Source organism: Delphinapterus leucas, chromosome 16 (assembly GCF_059928025.1).
Source record: "Delphinapterus leucas isolate spDelLeu-1000000601 "Yukka" chromosome 16, BTC_Dleu_Yukka2, whole genome shotgun sequence".
Taxonomy (NCBI): Eukaryota; Metazoa; Chordata; class Mammalia; order Artiodactyla; family Monodontidae; genus Delphinapterus; species Delphinapterus leucas.
In genome coordinates this window covers 50,237,659-50,258,266 of record NC_143144.1, presented here as the reverse complement: position 1 = coordinate 50,258,266, position 20,608 = coordinate 50,237,659, and the positions used below count along the sequence as shown (strand labels likewise).

The 20,608-nt window shown below is 43.9% G+C and overlaps 1 protein-coding gene across 1 annotated transcript; it reads left to right on the top strand.

The window, feature by feature from the left end:
- The first annotated feature begins 2,976 nt into the window (after window positions 1-2,976).
- On the top strand, window positions 2,977-20,178 carry ACTA2 (actin alpha 2, smooth muscle). The gene is made up of 9 exons (XM_022569406.2): window positions 2,977-3,058; window positions 7,196-7,350; window positions 8,726-8,854; window positions 11,574-11,684; window positions 13,690-13,774; window positions 14,144-14,305; window positions 15,978-16,169; window positions 17,335-17,516; window positions 19,890-20,178. Exons 2-9 carry the CDS (start codon window positions 7,222-7,224, stop codon window positions 20,031-20,033), a joined length of 1,134 nt encoding a protein of 377 aa, XP_022425114.2. The 5' UTR covers window positions 2,977-3,058; window positions 7,196-7,221; the 3' UTR covers window positions 20,034-20,178.
- The last annotated feature ends 430 nt before the right edge of the window (window positions 20,179-20,608 follow it).

The window sequence follows — 20,608 nt, the reverse complement described above, 5'->3', positions numbered from 1 at the left end:
CTCACATTTAGTGTGCCAAGTGTCTCCTCTTATGGGACATTCCTTCAAACTTCGCAGATTTTGAAATAAATAAGAGCACTGCGAAAATAAACACCATCTACTGAGTATTAGCATATCTCCCAAATACCTGCATTTACCTTCCCATAGGAGGTGTCAAATCAAATTTGCAGTAAAAAACTTCTGATTTGCTCAAGCAAAGAACAGAACGGAGTTCAGCAAACCCCTGCAGATGCGGCTGGAATGGCCATTGTGCCAGCATGGGCTGGGTGAGTTTGTCTGCTGGGGCTGTCTTAGGAGAACTCAGCCTTTGATTCTGACAATTCCAGAACCTGGAGAATTCTGAGAATTAGAAACAGAAAGGATGCCTTGCTCTCACTGAGTCTCCTCAGGCAAAATGAATTCTATGAGCTGAACAAAATAGTTAATGAGTGTGATCAGTCTAGAGAAAACAGTTTCTACAGCCCAAATTTTCAACTGCAGCAGAAAATTTGCAGAAAATCATTTTCCTTGCCAGACATCCATATTATGTGGCTGTTTGCCAATACTGACACGGCCAAGTGAAATCCACATGGTACTGGGGGTAAAGATTAATCAAGAAATCATTAGGCAATTAGTGAGCACTCACTGCTTACTCAGCTCTGGACTGAGGATTAAAATTGTCCCAGATCTCTAGGAATTTACAATAAATCATCATTGGATAATGCTACCAAGATGGTGTGTGCTGTTTGTAGAACCACACGTCTGGGCATGATTCTTGAATGTGCTTATAGCCTGGAATTTATTTTATAGTTTTCCTGAATGGCAACCAAGTCATCAGACACTACTGTTTTTCTAATTGCTCCATAACTTCTTGGATACATGGCTGAGAGCTCCAGAAGATATCTGGCCACTTGACTGGAGATGTCTCTGTACACACACACATACTCATCCAGCACTGCTTTCTTTCACTGGGGAGACTTGAATGGGGTATGAAAGTATAAATCTCAAACCCAGACAATGAGACCATTTAATCACTGGTTCAGAAATTTATTTTCAGTTAGAGGTCCTCCCTGGTTAGTGTCATAAATTTTAAAAAAGAAGGAAAGGGGCTTCCTTGGTGGCGCAGTGGTTGAGAGTCCGCCTGCCGATGCAGGGGACACGGGTTCATGCCCTGGTCCGGGAAGATCCCACATGCCGCGGAGCGGCTGGGCCCATGAGCCATGGGCGCTGAGCCTGCGCGTCCGGAGTCTGTGCTCCGCAGCGGGACAGGCCACAACAGTGAGAGGCCACAGCAGTGAGAGGCCCGCGTACCGGAAAAAAAAAAAAAAAAAAAAAGAAGGAAGGAAAGAAGGAAGGAAGGAAGGGAAAAGGAAAAAAAACTTGTGAGAAAAACTGAGCCTGAATCATCATCTTGTATGTCTGTTCATGTCATCATAGTCTGATTGCTATCAGGGCTGTGAATGCACACTGGTAGAATCAAGGGAGAAAATGACATAAGAATCAGGAAGGTGAACATCAAAACTCTTATTTTCGGTATTTAAAGAAGCATTCACTACATAAACTGTCAGGGACTACACAGACACTGCTCGAGACAGAAGTGGGAGGAGGCAGGATCCTACCTCTGCTCAAATTGCCCTCCCAATGAAGAAAATATGGAATTTTTGCTTCACGTGTTCCCTGTGATAAAAACCACTAGATTAATTCCAAATGCCCAACTTTATGTTATATTGCATAGTCTTCAAGTTTGAACATTCACACAATTGTGTTTTCTGGTTGACAAAAACTAGAAACAGTTGACAAATCCTTGAAAAATACAGAGCAATCTGTTATCATTTAGTCTTAAGCCATATAAAATTACATAATCATCAATGGTGCAATTTCCCAAAGATAAATGTGTGTGTGTGTGTGCGTGTGTGTGTGTGCCATAAATCAAATGGGTCAGACACAGTAACATGAGTGAAGGGCTGGCCACAGCTGTAAAACAGAGACATTCATCCTGGGATTTTTCTCATATGTCAGCAGAAATGCTCATGGTAACTGTCAAAAATATTTCTACCATAAATTTAGTTAGAACCTTGGCTTGGCAAAGAGGAACAGGCAAATGTAAAACCATTAAAGTCATTTGTTGTCACCTGGGAATGAGAGCTTAAGGTCAGGCTGGTGTTTACTCACTACCTTCCTCTGAGGAATGCCTGGGTCACCTGTTATCTGTCACCTGTCAGGTGCATCAGCGGGGCAAGAGGAGGCTCAGAGAGGCTTCCCTTAAACACGCCCTTTGCTCTCAGACTGCTTCTGTGACAGGTGCCTGCATGGACTCTGCTTGAAGGACAGCCCCTATCATGCTGCTACATCGCTCAGGACAAATTAGCAGACACAGCTAATGAACCAGGGCACCAAAATGGTCAAGGTCGTGCTGACTTCCAAGCGCCTCTGTGAAAACACGGGCCTTCAAACCTGTCTCCACTTCAATTCCTACTTCCATCACCCCCGACCCCGCCCCAGACTTGATTCATAAACCCAGCACTGACGACCACAAAGTTCTCACTCCCTCTCTAAACTTATGGACCATTGCAGCATCTCTTTCTTCATTGCAGACCCCGTTTTTAGGGGAATTTTTAAAAGTCCCTGCTCCTCAGAGGCAGCTTCTTTCTGTGCTCGGTTCATGAGGAAATGACCCGAAATGCTAGCAAGACAGCCGGCTGGCATCTCCTGAGGAATGTGCGAACCATGCCTGCATCTGCCCCATGAGGCTCACTCAGTATCTCTGGGCATTTCAGCAATTGTTCTGAAGGCTTGGGGTGTTTATCTCCCACAGGCAGCTGAGCTGCCTGCCTTTTCATGAGCAGAGCAGTGGAATGCGGTGGAAGAGACCCAGACCTCCGGCCACCCAGATTAGAGAGTTTTGTGCTGAGGTCCCTATATGGTTGTGTTAGACTGAACTGGAGGGCTGAAGTCTGTCTTTGTTCCTTGTTTGGGAAGCAAGTGGGAGGGGAGCAGACCAAGGAGCTATATAACCCTTCAGCGTTCAGCTTCCCCGAACACCAGCCAGAGGAGAGAAGCCCAGCCGAGCACTTTCAGGGTAAGTGGCACCGGTCCAGGGATGTGACTTAGATTCCAGCGGCTCTGACATTCCCCAGCATAATCAGATGTCATCTCTGGGGATTTTGGCCAGGCTCACACACTCTGAAAGTTTTGAATGAAGATTGTACTACTAACACGATTGTAGCTTTTAGCTCTAATTATCTAACCTTAAAATCCAAGCTAAGACGCAGCCTGGTGTGGGAAAGGGTGGGGAGAGCAAGATGGAATGAAATCTATGTGTGTCACCTGCAACATCTGTTTATACTAAACCAACTGCCCGGGTCTTGCAGTGCATTTCAGAGACGCAGTCAAGCTGTCTGCAGTAAGTTACATGATGATTTATATTTAGGCACTGGAAACTCCAGTATCTGCTTGTGGTTCAGATTTGGTGTGGGGATTTTTCACTGGACTGTACTTTTGGTGCAGCTACGGTGTCTGGAAGTGGATTTTAGAATTGAACCAAGGTTGCCTAGCCTTTGATATTGGCTCTTTGTGTATTTGCATCTGGGCTCCTCTGGCTCTCATTGGTAGTGTCTTCTGTGGGAAAGTCTCTTGAGTGTAACTGGGAGCTTACACTTCAAGATATACGCGTCTCAGTGAAGTAAGTCAGAAAGGGAAAAACAAATACCGTATGCTAACACATATATATATGGAATCTAAGAAAAAAAAAGGTAATGAAGAACCTAGGGGTAAGACGGGAATAAAGACACAGACCTACTAGAGAATGGACTTGAGGACATGGGGAGCGGGAAGGGTAAGCTGGGACAAAGTGAGAGAGTGGCATGGACATACATACACTACCAAACGTGACATAGATAGCTAGTGGGAAGCAGCCACATAGCACAGGGAGATCAGCTCGGTGCTTTGTGACCACCTAGAGGGGTGGGATAGGGAGGGTGGGAGGGAGGGAGATGCAAGAGGGAAGAGATATGGGAACATATGTATATGTATAGCTGATTCACTTTGTTATAAAGCAGAAACTGACACACCATTGTAAAGCAATCATACTCCAATAAAGATGTTAAAAAGAAAAGGAGATATGCGTCTCGGTTGGTTGGTCATCTGTAGCAGAGCGCAGCAGGCGCCCCGCTGAATCTTTGTGAATAAAGAGAGAGGGAGCCGGGTGTGCGTCTGACAGCTGTTTGCGTCTCAGCCTGTACGATGTCTGGTTTGCATTTCTCAGCCGGGCGGGACCTGGGAGCCAGCCCTGCCACCACAGGCTGCTCTTTGCTGTAAATCAACAGTTGGCAGCTTCAGCCCGGACTGGAGTTTTCACACTGAGATTTTCCTTCCATTTTGTGATTCATGACTAAATATGGTTTGTGTTTCAAGACTGTCGAGCTGGGACCTGGAGCGTTCCCCTCCCACTAACTCCTCATTTTTGGCACAAGATGCACTCGAGTCGGTTAGAGCAAACCCCCTGACCCGGGTGCTGTTCCAAAAGCAGACATTCGAGTGTGTTTTACCTAATTAGGAAATGCTTTGCTCCAAACCCAGCTGCTCATCAGGTTAGGTAAGAGTTGCAAACCACTGAGCTGGGTCCTTTCTGGGGACACAGATTTCTCTAACGACAGTGCTCCTTTTAGAGATTTTAAAATTCTTCCTGGACATTTTCTTTCTTTCTTTTTTTGCCAAATAAAAACACATTTACCAAATTTTGAGATCCTTTTATTTTCTGCATGCTTGCTGATCTGAGCGTTAAGTCTACTTTGTCTGCAGTGCATTCTAACACTCCCCCAAACCCCTCCTGCCCCAGGAAAGGGTTACTAAGGACATGTGTATTCATAGTGACCACACCATCACATTTTTAGAGCCTCCTAATTCCAAATATTTTATCCTGTTTTCAGCCCTTACTTTTGTTTTGGCAAGTCTGTTTAGCACATCCAGAGAGGCTGCTGATCCAGTGCTGACAGCCTCTGACACATGCCTCTGACTCCGACTGCTTTTCCGCCTTCTCTCTCTTACATTTCTCATCTGTCTTTTTGCTTCTTAATCTGCTAGGAAGGAAGCCAAATCACATGACTGCCAAACATAATTCAGTGTCTGGAAAGGGAAGGGAAGGGTGGGAAAAGAAAGAGTAGGCCATTGATAAACCTCATTTTCCATTCTTACAAGTAGAATCCACAAGTTGAAGGTTTCTGTGGTAGGCCTAGAGGGAGTGTGGAGAGGAAGCAAAGACTGGATCTGGATAATGATAATCATCACATAATGATGCTAATAATTTTAAAATAATATTTATTGAGAATTCATAATGTATATGCCACCATAAATTATTTTTAATGCCTTTTAGAAAATCTAATCCCCATAAGAATTCTATGTGCTACATACAGATTTTACTGTTGTTTCATAGATAAAGAAACTGATTTAGAGGTGTTACATAACTTACTAAGTCACATAGCTTCTAAGCGGTGAAGGCCACACTCAAATCCAGAGTGAGACCCCAGAATCCAAGCCCATGAATCAGGTGCTGTAATTTTTAGTGTCCTAACTCTACCAGTTTTGGGATCCTGCACAAATCATTCCAACCTGAGTCTTGACTCCCTGGTTTGTCAGTTGGCGATAACAGTACATGTCCTGGATTTTAAGATATGTTCTCTCAGTTGAGGTTCATGCTCTTTGCAAAAGGTTATGTTGCATGAGACACTGCCAGGGAAGTTCTAGGCATTTAGAAAGACGGAGCATTGGTTTCATGGGAATGGTCTGGCACAACTCAAACTGCAATAGCTTTTTTTTTCTTTTCTTAGGTCCCAGAAATTTCCTTAAAAGAGTTGTCTTTTATATCTAGGCCTGGGGATGCAGTGAGTTCACCAACTTAGAAGACTCTTCCTGAACCTGAAATCCTATCGCCTCAAAGTCAGGCAGAGAACTCTGGGCGTCCCTCTCTTTAAAAACTATTTTGCACCTAATTCTGCTTAGAAAATGGAAGGGGTCTAGATTGAAAGCTGAAGGGTAGCCAAGGGGACCTGATCTCTGGTTCAACTTTGCCTGTAAGGCCCTGTGTGCCCTTGAGCAAATCACTTCCCCTGAGTTTTCTCATTTGAGAAACGAGGGCATTAAAGGAAAACATTCTCTAATGAGCCTTCAATTTCCCAGATCTCTAAGTTGTTACTTGTGCTCCAGTCTTTCCAAATTTTGCCGTAGGATCCAAGCGGATATTTGAAATATTGCTTTCTTACTAAAAGAATACATGCTCAGTTTATTTAGAAAATATTGCAGAACCCAGGGATGATCATTTAAAACACCCAGAAAACCCACCGCTTCAAAAATAACCCCCATCAACATCATGGTAAATATGATGAATCTTTTTCTAGTGCATAAAAATACATTTTTAATGGGATCGTACAATGTTAATTTCTCTAACCTAGTATCACATAAGAACATACCTGTAACTTATCCTTTTATTTATCTTTTTTAATGGCAACAAAGCATTCTACTGCATGATGTGTAAAGTTTTGGATTCACCCTGGCTTGTTGGACTTACAGGGTAGCAGTGGTTTTTATTAATGGAATAACTGTGGTCCCTAAAATTTAAAGCACCTTCTTAGAAAGTTTTGATTGGTTCTAATGTTTTTCCAAGGGTAAAATTTAAAGTCCTCAGGATCCAAAAGAGAATTTTCTTTTAAACATTTTACATTAAATGTCTCAATATTTCCAATTTTTCACATGCTGCCCATTCCTCAAAATCTACGTTTTTGAAAAAAATTTGAAGTTATAACATACCTAGAAAAATGTGAAGATGGTTGGATACAGACAGCGAATTCCAGATACTTCTTTAACAAATGACTTGTCCCTGTGAATATCTGATCTCATGGTCTGATATTCCATATGTGCTCTGCAGTAGTTCATTCATTCACTTACTTAGTCAGTCTTTAAAGTGCTTGTGAGCACATGTGACGTGCCAGCCACGGTGCTAGAGACCTGTTGTATGAATGTGGAAATCAGAGTTTTAGTTACAAAAAGTTTTCAGTCTAATGAAAGTACTTTGAGATAAATGCTGTGTTAGATAAGAATCAGCAGAAGGCGCTCTAGGAGTGCACAGGACGGGTCTCAATCCAGCCTGGAAGGTGGGAGTGGTCAGGTTAAGTGCCATGACTGTTGGATAACAGTGGGGTGGCTTCCTCCCTGTTCCCTGCAGGACCCTGTGTCGTAGCTCCAGCCAAGATGTGTGAAGAAGAGGACAGCACCGCCCTGGTGTGTGACAATGGCTCTGGGCTCTGTAAAGCTGGCTTTGCTGGGGACGATGCTCCCAGGGCTGTTTTCCCGTCCATTGTGGGACGTCCCAGACATCAGGTGAGGAAAATTTTCTCTGGAACAGAGAAAAACAAGGCTATAGATTTTGTCCCTCTGTGTCTCTGGTACCCGCTATGGGTATTCATAGATTGTCTGTTGCTCTCTGCCCGGGAATTATGTAACCATGTTAAAAATGTACCTGTGATGATTGACGTCTAGAAATAAGTACCAATTTAATACACAATGTTGATAGATTATCTATTGGGTGTCTATCAGATACAAAGACTGGCTCTTTTTCATAAATCCTTTTTGTCTAAATGTAATCATTGTCATCAGCATCAGAAATATTTATGAGTTTATGAGTTATCTGATGTATTCCATAGCTACTCTTTGGAAAGAAACTAAAATAAAAGCCCAGGTCACTCACTCTCACAGAACCTAATGTTAGATGAAAATCAGCATTGTTACCAAATGTAATTTTCCATCTGTTAGTTGTCAACAAAATACATGTGGACAGTCGCATGGTAATTTTACATAGCATTATGTAGAAACAAAATGTTGATGGCAGCCACAGGGTAAAAATCTCAGAAATTCTCCTTCACGGCAGAAATGTATTTTGCACATTGAGTCTATCTGATTGATATTTAAGCTTTCAATTTGGCATAGATTCACAAGAGCAAATAATAGAAGCCTCTCCCCATGAATGAACTCTGTCCCTTTGTTGAACTTCTGGGATGGAGATATTTTGCATAAATCACTACTTATGGAACTATAGTAGCCACGACTGTTTTGCAATTTTAAGTCACTCCAGTGCAATTTTAAATTTTAGTAATGAGAATTCTCTCTTTTTTAAAGCTTCACCTTAATGATTAAAAAATACATCCCACTACTTTAGGCAGATGTCAGTGTTGATGGTATGAATTTATCTATGAGGAGTCAAGCACAGAGTGATCATTTGTAGAAATAATGTTTTTGCTTATAACGGTTAGATATACTCTTGGGTAGGTGACAACTTCAAAAGTACAGTTTAAAGGATTTATAAGGGGCAAAATGCCATTTAACTAATATGTAAAATTTTACATATCCATTCAACAAATAATGATTGAGTGCCGAATATGTGCCAGGCAATTTGTCATAGTGGAGAACAAGACAGATACAATCTTTGCCCTAAGAGAGCTCATCAAGGGATGTAGAAGATAAATAACACAAAGTTGCCTTACCCCCAGGGTTCTCTGCTATTTGAGAGAACTAGTCAGGCCTGTTTCCAATCAACTAAGGCTGTTTCTTAAGAACTTAGTGACAGTAGGATTCAGCAAATCATTGTTGGTACCCGAAGGAACTTTCTATCGCAATGATTTAACCCTTTGTGTTTGGACTGTAATCGGTTCACAAGTTCTGAGAGAGGCTGGCTCGTGATGTGTTGAACCTTTTTTAGGGGGTGATGGTGGGAATGGGACAAAAAGACAGCTACGTGGGTGATGAAGCACAAAGCAAAAGAGGAATCCTGACCCTGAAGTACCCGATAGAACACGGCATCATCACCAACTGGGACGACATGGAAAAGGTACCGGGAGATTCATGCATAATTCCTGGGGCTCCTGTTTCCAAACATCTTGCCACTGCTGGGGAGAAGAACTGGCTCACTTTGCCCAATTGTACTTTTACTTGTTGATGGTCCTTCTAGATTATTACTAACTGGAAAAAAAAAAATCCTGAACTGTTTCTTTAAATAAAAAAAAAAAAAAGCAAACCCTTTGCCTAACAGGGTTTATAAACCAATTAGAGTGAGCTAGCTCTGGAGAACAATAGCCCTTAGACAATGGTGGGTATTAATAGACTTGCTCAGTCCGCTGGCTTGCCCTCCGAGGACAAGCATTACATGAGTAGCAGCCAGGAGAACAAAGGGTTGCCTTCACCCACCCATTCTTGAAAGTTTTTCATTAACTCACCCTGAACATTTAAAATATATATATATATTTTTTAGTTTTCACTATAGAAAGCTATACATTCATACATTCCTGAATGTTCCTCAACATATTGAAGCCCAAGCACATGACAAAAATTTTTAAATAAATATTTTTATAAGTATCTCCCTGTGTTGCCTTAAGTGAAGTCTTTATCTCCCAGACCCATATAGAAGAGCTAATGAGGAGAAGAGTTAAATCCTAGGATTTTGATGTTTGTTATTAGGCATTATGGAAACACAAGTGATCAGAGAAAAAGCAGAAGAAATAATGAGAAAGTGACTTAAATTTTTAAAATGCAGCAAATATATTAGAACCAGAACATCTGGACTTTTATATATCTGTCAGCTCCATACACACACACACTCTCTCTCTCTCTCTCTCTCTCTCTCCCACTAGTGTAAAAGAAAATAATGTTGCTAGGATTTATCAGTAATAATGCTGAAACTTCTGCTTCTCTACAAAAATTGTGTTTCATTAGGTTTACTGAGTCTAAGATTCTGGATTTGGTTAAGACTGCAGTTTTCACTGTGAAGAAGATATTAATAGTAGGAAAATACTCTTTTAAGAGATTCTCCATGGAGCCGGCAGCGTCTCAGAGGGATGCACCTGGAGAAAGATCCTTGGAACAAATAAAGCATTCCATAATTTTTAAAATTTAAATTCAAAGGGTCTGAGAGAGAGAGAGAGAGAGAGAGAGAGAGGGATTGGTTGGTTTTTAAACGACGCTTCAGAGTATCCATAGTATATAATACGATTGGTAGAATTTCTTTTCTTCACTTTTTTTTTTTTTGATTTCTTGAACACTGTGCGGCTTTTACTCCATCAAAGGAATAGAACTTTCAGGAGTCTCATTTCCTTTCTAGAAACAACAAATTCAAAACCAAAGTAACTGCAATAAGATAAAGACTCTTTAAAGTCGATCTAGCTTTTATTAATGTATGAGCTTTCACTAGCAGTTCTTGTTTTATTTTGTTTTAATTCTGAATGAATTTAATATTTCTGGTGCTAGTGGAGAATTTTCAGGCTTTTAAAAATAACTAGTTAACTGAAACTTTTTCACAACGGTTTGTTCTTTATGGCATCCAGGGATTAAAGAGGATGCTCACAGGGAACTCTACTTAATACTCTGTAATAACCTATATGGGAAAAGAATCTGAAAAAGTATGGATATACATATATGTATAACTGAATCACTTTGCTGTACACCTGAAACTAACACAACATTGTGAATCAACTATACTCCAATATAAAATTAAAATTAAATTAAAAAAAGAAACAGCTCAAAAATAAAAATAAACAAAAATAAAGAGGATGCTCAACCATGAAACAAACACAAGTATGTCCAAAGTACATCGCACGGACATGCTAGAAATAGACACTGTCTTTTTCTGGAAACACTTGAAGGCCAAATGTCTGCCCATGAACGAAAAGTCCAGAGTGTGCTGACCAAGGCAGGCTTCTCTCAGCCCTGGGGAACAAAGAGGGGAATGGAGGGGAGGAAATTTTCCCTCAAATATTAAAAGTGGCAATTAGGCAATTAGGTCAGCTTCATTCATCCTTTCATATATTCATTCATTTGTCCTTTTACTTGCTACTCTAACTCATTTGCCCATGAATATTAACTAAAGTGGAAATAGGGGGTAAAGAAGATATAGTTGAATAATAGTAACATTTACTCCGGGCTAAATAGCAACTCTAGGGTTCCCTGACTTAAGTCTCACAAACACATACAAATTTTTTTTTTTTTTTGCGGTATGCGGGCCTCTCACTGTTGTGGCCTCTCCCGTTGCGGAGCACAGGCTCCGCACGCGCAGGCTCAGTGGCCATGGCTCACGGGCCCAGCCGCTCCGCGGCATGTGGGATCTTCCTGGACCGGGGCACGAACCCGTGTCCCCTGCATCGGCAGGCGGACTCTCAACCACTGTGCCACCAGGGAAGCCCACAAATTATTTTTATATTACCCATGGAGAGATTGTGGCTGAGAAGGGTTAAAATTTGCCTAAGCTCACATAACCAAGAAGTGGTTAAGCCAGGATTTGAACCCAGGTTTGATGCCAGAGCCTGTACCCTTAACCACTACTCCATTCTGCCTCATAGTCCTGGGTTTGCGTTTTTGCTCATTCACCTACTAGCTGTGAATCCTCAGTAAGTTATTTACAGTCCTTGAGTTTCAGTCTCTGCAACTGTGGACGCATAATGAGTACTTCTAGCATTTTATTTGAACCTGGTTTCATTAGCCCATTCTGATCGCTTTTTGAGGACTGCAGTGCCCCTACAGTGTCACATCATTGTGCTTTTCCTCGGTCCCCCTGCTAGATCTGGCACCACTCTTTCTACAATGAGCTTCGTGTTGCCCCTGAAGAGCATCCAACCCTGCTCACCGAGGCACCCCTGAACCCCAAAGCCAACCGGGAGAAAATGACCCAGGTAAATATGCACTCCAGGGCCCAGCACTTTGGTGTCTGGGGAAAGTCCTGTGTTAAAGGGGTTGTGCAGGACAGCAGCGAGAAGGTCCACCAAACAGTCCACTCACAGGCTGATAACTTTCCAGAATTCCAAAGGCCAGGAGCATCCTGGCGGCACTGACATCCTTACTGCAGGAACAGCCCCTTGGTTCCAAGAGCAACAGGAAATTTCCAAGATTTAACTGAAAAGGTGACATGTTTAGGTTAAAACCTTCTAAGGAGAAGTCATTTCAAAGTGCAGCATAACATAAAATGGGGAATTTTGGTTCTGGAGTCCAACAGATCCCGGTTTGAAAACTCGATCTGTCACTTAATCAGTTATGTGACTTTAAAGAATCCACTTAATTTCTCAGAGCCTCAGTTTCCTTGTCCATATGTTGGGAATAATATTAGTACTATTATTTTTCAAAGGATTGATGTGAAGATGAATGAGGTAAATGCTACATGTGTTTCATGGTACCTGGTATGATAACCTTCAACAAATAGTTATTATTGTCATTATTGTCACTTGTCTGAAGCTCAAAAGTTTTGGATCAGGAGACCATCCATTCCACCAGCCAGACAAGATTTCCAGGTTGGATGAGCTGCTAAATAAATACACCTCGTGTCAATTTCATGCTTGCTGTGGTTAGGCACTGGGCTAAGCATTTTATGTGCATTGTCTCTTTAAATCTTAACAACGTAAAGCAGGAGCTATTCGTATGCTGATCATATAAATGAAGAAATCGAGGCTCAAGTACATTAGGTGATTGTCCCAAGGTCACACAGCTAGAAGTGGCAGAGCTTGGATTTGGCCCGTGATCTTTTGACCTCGGAGAATAATAAATGTAAATACTGCAGGGTCTTTTTCTCGGAAGAGTTCTAGGCGCTACGCCAACACACTAGCAGCTGTTCTCTACAGGGGAACGTCTGTGTGCCTGGGAAGCGCTCATGTAGCAAGAGATGTTGTTTCTTATGGGGGCTATTTTTCCTGTGAATGGTGAAAAATATAGTTGGGAATTATGGCCGTCTAGCAAATGATGCTAGATATTCACTCTGGTGAATAGACCAGGGAGGGTTTTGCAGATGGAGAAATGGTGGTCTGTGGGCATCTCCGTGGGCACAGATTTCTAATGCTTGACCCGGAGGGACTCTGGTTCTAATCGTGTCCCTAGACTGCATGAGCTGCCACATTGACATTCATACCTGGTTCTCTGTTACCAGCAGGCGGTTCTTTTCTTCCAGGAATCAGGGCTCCTTCACTGCAGCCAGAGTGGCCTCAGATTCTAGGGCTGCAACTACATAAAAAAGTGGAACAGATTAAACGAACCTCAGGCCACAGAACAGGGCTCATCTCAACCAGTCTGAGCTTCAGGTTTAAAAGGCCTTTTTCAGGAATTCCCTGGCGGTCCAGTGGTTAGGACTCTTGAGTTTTCTCTGCAGAGGTCCTGGGTTCAATCCCTGGTCAGGGAACTAAGATCTGCAAGCCGCGTGGCCAAAAAAAAAAGGGGGCTCTTTCATACACCAGAGAAGTATAGATGCTGTCTTTTGTTTCTTTGGGCTTTGATAACAGTATTAAGTCCTGGGCTGTTCACACTGGAGGACCCCTAGAACCCTTCTCATCCAAACTCCTCCTCCATTTGTAATCAAGAGACCTGGAATGAAGCCCACGTTATTCAGCTGTTAGTTTGGTGAATTCTCCCAGGTCATGTTCAACTCAGGGCCAGGGCCAGAAGCTAGACCCTCCTTATACCTGGCTGGTCATGTATCCCCCTCTCCATGCCATCAGGCCTCTGGTATAATGGTTTCTTCATTTACACCTTCATTTCTCCTTGACTAGTAACCAAGGCTGCCCTGGCCCTCCTTTACCTTAGCTTCCTCTACCCAGAACCACGTGGGCCCTCTGCATTCCTCAACAAGATGCTGTCTTGTGCATTCTTGGTAAGACTGGCAGCATCACTAACTCAGCTCTTTGAATTGCTTTGCAGATCATGTTTGAGACTTTCAATGTCCCAGCCATGTATGTGGCTATTCAGGCGGTGCTGTCCCTCTATGCCTCTGGACGTACAACTGGTAAGTGGTTGGGAGGGGTGAGAGCCTCAGTTGAATACACCATCAGTTACAGGATTTAATGGTTCATAAACATGCGGGTTGTGATGGATTGGGGCTTAGTTCAAATTGACAGGGTTAATTCCAGCCCTCAGAGGTCTTCTCACCTTTAAAATTAAGCCCTTTAACTTGTATTTCCAGGAGGACTTCTCCTATTGTTTCCCTCTTCCTGTTCTTTCTTTTTTTTTCTTTATCCAGCCTTGCCCCACTTCTCCTATCAAATGCCTTCCTTCCTTTCAAATAAGAGGCTTAGAAATTCCCCTTCTACTAGACCAGTAAGTGATCACATACCAGCTGCCCTGGTGACTTTTATTGTATACAACTGTCCCCCAGGCATTGTGCTGGACTCTGGAGATGGTGTTACCCACAATGTGCCCATCTATGAGGGCTATGCCCTGCCCCACGCCATCATGCGTCTGGACCTGGCTGGCCGAGATCTCACCGACTACCTCATGAAGATCCTGACCGAGCGAGGCTATTCCTTCGTGACCACAGGTGAGGCCTGCGGGAGATAAAGGGAGGGGGTGTAAGGGCGGGGTGTTCTTCCTGGACTTGGTGATTATCCAAGGAAACAATGGGAGGCAGCCTTGCAGGTATCAAGGCCTGATTCTAATGCCCAGGGCAAAGCAGTGCATATTTTGCTACGTGAAATCGCTAAACTATTACACTATTTCTTCAAGAAGAACAGTTATAACCATCTGGTATTATGAGCTAGTCAGAGTTGCACTATCTGAACATTTTTTAGTCCCTTCCATTCACACATAGAGACTGAAGTTGGTATGGCGTGGTGATGGGCAGTCTTTGGAGACATCTCAGTAGGACTTGGGTCCCAATTCTGCCACTCACTAGCTGTGTGACCTTGGACTAGATGCCCAAGTTCACTAAGCCATAGCCTCTTCATCTGTGAAATGGGAGTAATCATAGACCCTTTCTCACAAGGATGTTGTGAGTAGTAAATGAGACCATGCACGTCGAATTCCTGGCCCTGAGGAAGCATGCAGCATTTGTTAGTGACTATTAATATCAACCCGCAGGCAGCGACACATTTGTCTTCAGACTATAATCTGGTGTTCCACTGCCCAGAGGCAGACTATACTAGAGATGTTGGGACGTCCTCAGTGCCCTTGACCCTGGCCGCCTGCCCTCCCTTGGCCAGTTTGGTCTTGTCCAAATGTTTAGGTTTCTGGACATCCCTGAGGCTTATTCTAGACTCCAAGTTTGAGACCTGAAGATGTTAAAATCTCCTTTTGCAGTAGGTAGTTGAGTGAATTCTGTTCCTCCTCTACTCCCTATGAAGAATTCCAAGATGCTTCCAAAAGGTTCCCAGGGACCCAGATGGAACCAATAGCTTAGAACTTCAGAGGACAGGAGTCTGAAAGCGGTCTGCCTGCCCACTTCTTCCATGCACCACTGGGGCCTTCTCAATTGGGACTTGTCCTGAGCCAGGGCCTGCCTCTTTCTGGAAGGTGATGAATTTTCCAAGGGTTTGAGCTAGAATCTACCTGGCCCAGACGACACAGGTCTCTGGAGTTTTTGAAACTGTAGGGGCCTCTAAGGGGGGGCTTCAGCACGCGTCCTCCTGGTCAACTGAAAATCCAATATAACAAACTGTTATAAAGCACTTATAATGGAGATTCATTAGTTAATCGTGCAAAAAAGTTAACGTATTAAGGATTTCCTGCTCTTTGCCTGTTTCTAGCCAGGTCATTTTCATCCTGTCCTGAACTTTCCAGACAATATTTGCTAAGAACCTTTTGTGTGAGGCACTCCGCTGGGAACAGAAGCAGTTCCGTAGTGGACTTATAATTTAATTGCCCTGATGGATTTGGGGGTGCAGAATGTATTATCGAACTTATCACTGTGGATGGAGCCTGTATTGTAGCAGAACCTGCAGTAGGGCAGGTGGATTTTTTTTTTTTTTTGCGGTACGCGGGCCTCTCACTGTTGTGGCCTCTCCCGTTGCGGAGCACAGGCTCCGGACACGCAGGCTCAGTGGCCATGGCTCACGGGCCCAGCCGCTCCGCGGCATGTGGGATCTTCCCAGACTGGGGCACGAACCCGTGTCCCCTGCATCGGCAGGCGGACTCTCAACCACTGCGCCACCGGGGAAGCCCGGGCAGGTGGATTTTTACCGCCTGTGCAAACCATGTTTGTATCTCGCTGACAGCTGAACGTGAGATTGTCCGGGACATCAAGGAGAAACTGTGCTATGTAGCCCTGGACTTTGAAAACGAGATGGCCACTGCTGCGTCCTCCTCTTCCCTTGAGAAGAGCTACGAGCTGCCTGACGGGCAGGTGATCACCATCGGTAACGAGCGGTTCCGCTGCCCAGAGACCCTGTTCCAGCCCTCGTTCATCGGTAGGCAGCACACCCTGCCCCTGCTTCTGGGGAGACCACCCTCTCCTCCTGCACCCAGCCGACCCTCAGCCCCCAGCACCCTTCTGCGTGTAGGGACATGTGACAGGGGCCACAAAACCAAGTGCATTTCTAAACCAGGGCAAAGGAAAGAATGTCACATTTTTAAGAGTTAAGGAGACCAGAAAAGGAGTTTTCTTTTTAAGAAAACATAGTCTATGTTGTAGCCAAGCCCAAAGCATTCTTGGTGTGTGGTTTACAGTGAAAGAATCAGATACTTTCTGTGCTTAGGACACAGTGGAGCCGCCGGATGGATGGATGGGAAGGATAGGTTGAATGCTGAGTTTGGGAATAATAGGGGGAAAGAAAAATGGAAATGCCCAATCCTACGTTAGCCCTGACCTTGGGAGACGGGTTAGCATAGTTGTTTACAGAGGGCAGGCTCTGGGAGGGGTGAGCCTGGATTTGAGTCTTAACTCTCTATTCATGACCCTGGACCCTGAAGTCTCAGGGTCCTCCTCTGTAAAATGAGGATTGTCATAGTACCTATTTCATAGGGTGGCTGTGAGGATTACACGAGCTGTGTGGGGGGCACTTAGCCCAGGACTTGGCCGAAATGAGCATTCAATGCTTATTAGATATTGGCTGTAATTAATCACTAAGCATTATTAGTATTACATCACAAAACTGCAAAGATTGAAGAAAAGCGAGTCTTTGTCCGAATAAAATGAAGCTTTTTTTCTTTTTGGATGATTCAGCATCATAAAGCTTTGAGGAGTAAAAACAAGGCAGCAGCCAAAGAGAGACTTGGGGAAAGTTCTGAGCAACGGCTGCAACATTGGCTCAGCATGGAAGCTTCTGCTGGCAATCTGAAGACTTTGATTCTTATTTGAATCATTCATAGTAATGAGTCTATTAAAAATTAGGGATATGATGTTGTAGCCCCCCACCCTCCCAGAGATGCTGAGGCAGGGCTTCCTCCCTAGACAAGAGGTAGGAAGACATGGGGCATTCGAGGACCTTTTGGTCCTGAGATGGCTGGTTCCCAGAGCATCATGCCTGCCTAGCTTCGGTCCAGTGTAAGATCATCCAGTTGATCGCATCGTCTTCCACGTCAACCTGGGCTTTATTCACCACCCAAGGACCATGGCCTGTGTCTCTTTTCCAGGGATGGAGTCTGCTGGCATCCATGAAACCACCTACAACAGCATCATGAAATGCGATATTGACATCAGGAAGGACCTCTATGCTAACAATGTCCTGTCCGGGGGCACCACCATGTACCCCGGCATTGCCGACCGCATGCAGAAGGAGATCACGGCCCTGGCGCCCAGCACCATGAAGATCAAGGTACAGTTCAGTGACGGACCCATGTATGCTGCTGGCAATGCCAGCCCTACAGCCAAGAGGTGAAGGACTCTTCAGAGGCTACATCTTGGTCACATGCACTCACGGGTTTTAGAGCTAGGCAGTGGTTAAAAGTCCACAAGTCCCATACTTTAAACGATATAGGTCAGTTCAGTTCATAAAGAAGTTGAATGATCTTGTACAAAATTTAACCTGTACTTATCCTTGTCAATCAGCTACTTTTAGCAGCTGCAGTGAAGGTCAGTAGAGCCCCCATGTGTCCATATCTCACTAAAATACATGTTTTGTTGTTTTTCCTCATCACAAAACTAGTGCATGTCATGTATAGAGCATTACAAATATTACAGAGGAGCCAGACTTATTTCTGAAGGGGTGTAAACCCTGTAGATTCAATAGTGTATACTCTTCCTCCAGTACTAAATGTGACTCCATCTCAGTGGCCAGGAATTAAAATTTTATCTTCATCTCTCTGTGTGACATGCCCTTTGATACAAGTGCTCAAAAGTGCAGCATGACCCCAGGATGACCAAGCTCAGTCCTTGAGCCATCAGGACCCCTACACTGTGTGTTTTGAGTCACAGTCAAAGAAACTCAGATTAAAAGGCCATCATTCTTTGGAGGCAAACTTACACGTGGCTGGTGACTTCTCAAAGGCTGTTATCACTCTGAAATCAGGAGGCCAGGCTGGGGCCTTCTGATCCACGTCCCAGGGAGCAGGAGAAGGGGCCCCCTGGGGGCAGTTCACACACACGAGAGGTGTTCAGACAAGTTCTCTGTGATTTGCACTCCTTTTTTGAAAGGGTCTGCAGCTAACATAACAGGGAGGGCTAGACGGAAGCATGCTCTCTCTCCACCTTAGAGGCTCGGAATTCTGCGGGTTAAGAGGAGAGAGACTGTTTTCTGAGGATTTGTGATTCTCGGATGCCCCTCCGATTGGCACTTACCACCTCATCTTCCCACCCCGGAGGGAGGGACATGAAACTAGCTGCTAGGGTTGCTGACAAAGACAACCTAGGTTGGGGGTATATGACAGACACCTAGCTAGAGATGGGTAGTTTCTAGTTCTTCAAACTTGGAGTGTTGAATAGAAATGAATGTAGAACTTTGAGCTCCAGTGTGATGAGAGCAAACCATTAAAAACCTGGTACAGTAAGATGGTGACATTAGGGGAAACTGACACTGCATGGGGGTGGGGGGTGGTCTATAGGAACTCTCTGTACTGTCTTTCCCACTTTTCTGTAAAACCAAAATTATACGAAAATGAAAAGTTATTTCTAAAACAAAACAAAAACATACCTGGGAGAGGTCCGGGTTTGCATACTGGGTCTGATATGTACCAACCGGTGTGATCAAGGTCAATTACTTAAACCTCTCTCAGCCTCTGTGTCCTCATTTGGAATATGGGAGTAATTCAGTACTTACTCTTCAAAGTGGTTATGAGGATTAAATGAGATAGTACATGTGCTCGGCACATGGTAAGTGCTCAGTAAATATCACGTACTTGTATTAAAAATAAATGTTCAACCAGAGCTCAAGGGATAAACAGAAATTAAACCCTTTCACCACCGTTTCAGAAATACTTTATCTGTTGGCCCAAGTGTCCATATTCATTTCTACCCAAGTCTGATGTGGAACTTGGAATTACCCAACTATAGCTATTTTTAGAGTTGCTGTAGGGAGACATACCCTCAGCCTGATTCACTGCTCTCTGAGCCTAAATCATTCATTGATTTAAGAAACATCAACATGTTCTTACATGTCAGGCCTATGCAATGGGTAGGGCCAGCCAATGCAGCCTAACCCAGACCTATCCCAGGGGAATGTTCATCCCAGTGGGGGACGCTTGGGTCCCTCTGTGTTAAACAGTGCATCTCAGTGTACTTAATCAGGTCTATAGTAAGTTCCTGTGTGGTAAGTTCTGGCACAATCAAAACTTCTCCTCGAAGTTGCTGGTGTTTGTGTCCACAGAGCATATGTGTCGTGCTGAGTGCTGAAGAACAGCTTATGAAAGTCGGGGACATTGTCAGGGCTTAAGTGGAGGCCGTGCAGGATTTGGGGCCAACTTTCAGTTTGCCCAATAGTAGACTGAATGCAGCAGGGGTGTCATAGATGCTTTGGAATAGATTGTGTAAAAGGAAGCTGGGAAACCAAATGTGCTCATTGAAGCATATTTAAATCCACAACTTATTCACACCCCATGGGTTAGGGTTCAGGTTCGGGTTCAGCATCTAACAGCCAAGACTGTCCCTGTTGCCCATGAAGCTTCAGCAGGGGTCACCAAATTCGGACCATGCTGGAATGCCCAGGCCCCGTTCTAGTGCATTAATGGCCCTTCTTCCTCATCCTGACCAACAGATCATTGCCCCTCCCGAGCGCAAATACTCTGTCTGGATTGGCGGCTCCATCCTGGCCTCTCTGTCCACCTTCCAGCAGATGTGGATCAGCAAACAGGAGTACGACGAGGCCGGGCCCTCCATTGTCCACCGCAAATGCTTCTAGAACACTTCCCTGCTCTCTGTCTCTAGCACACACTGTGAATGTTTTGTGGAATAATGCCTTCAATTCTTTTCCAAATCATTCCTAGCCAAAGCTCTGACTTGTTACCTATGTGTTTTTTAATAAATCTGAAATATGTTACCTGTAACCTTTCGCCTTGGCCTCTGATCAGCACCAGGCTGATCACGTTATTTCTCTTAGGCTGACCTCACCCATTACAGAGTGGCTCCCTCTAGTGGTATAGCCGAGGACCTGACAACCAGGATGTGTAAGTTTCCCAGGAAAGGGTAGAACCACATTAACACGGGAAGTGCCAACCAATGCCGTAAGTGGGAAGAATTTGAAAACACACAGGAGATAAACATAAACATGGGTTAAAATGTATCAACAAGATAATCCACACTGACTCACAACTTGCTGAGTCATTATATAACTTTGCTCTCTATAACTTCCTGACTGGTAGCCTGGTGGGTGAAAATAAAACAACTCTGCGTGTGTATGTGTGTGCTTGTACACACACATACATACATATATTATACATGCACATATATATGACTTTTTATATATAACATATTAAA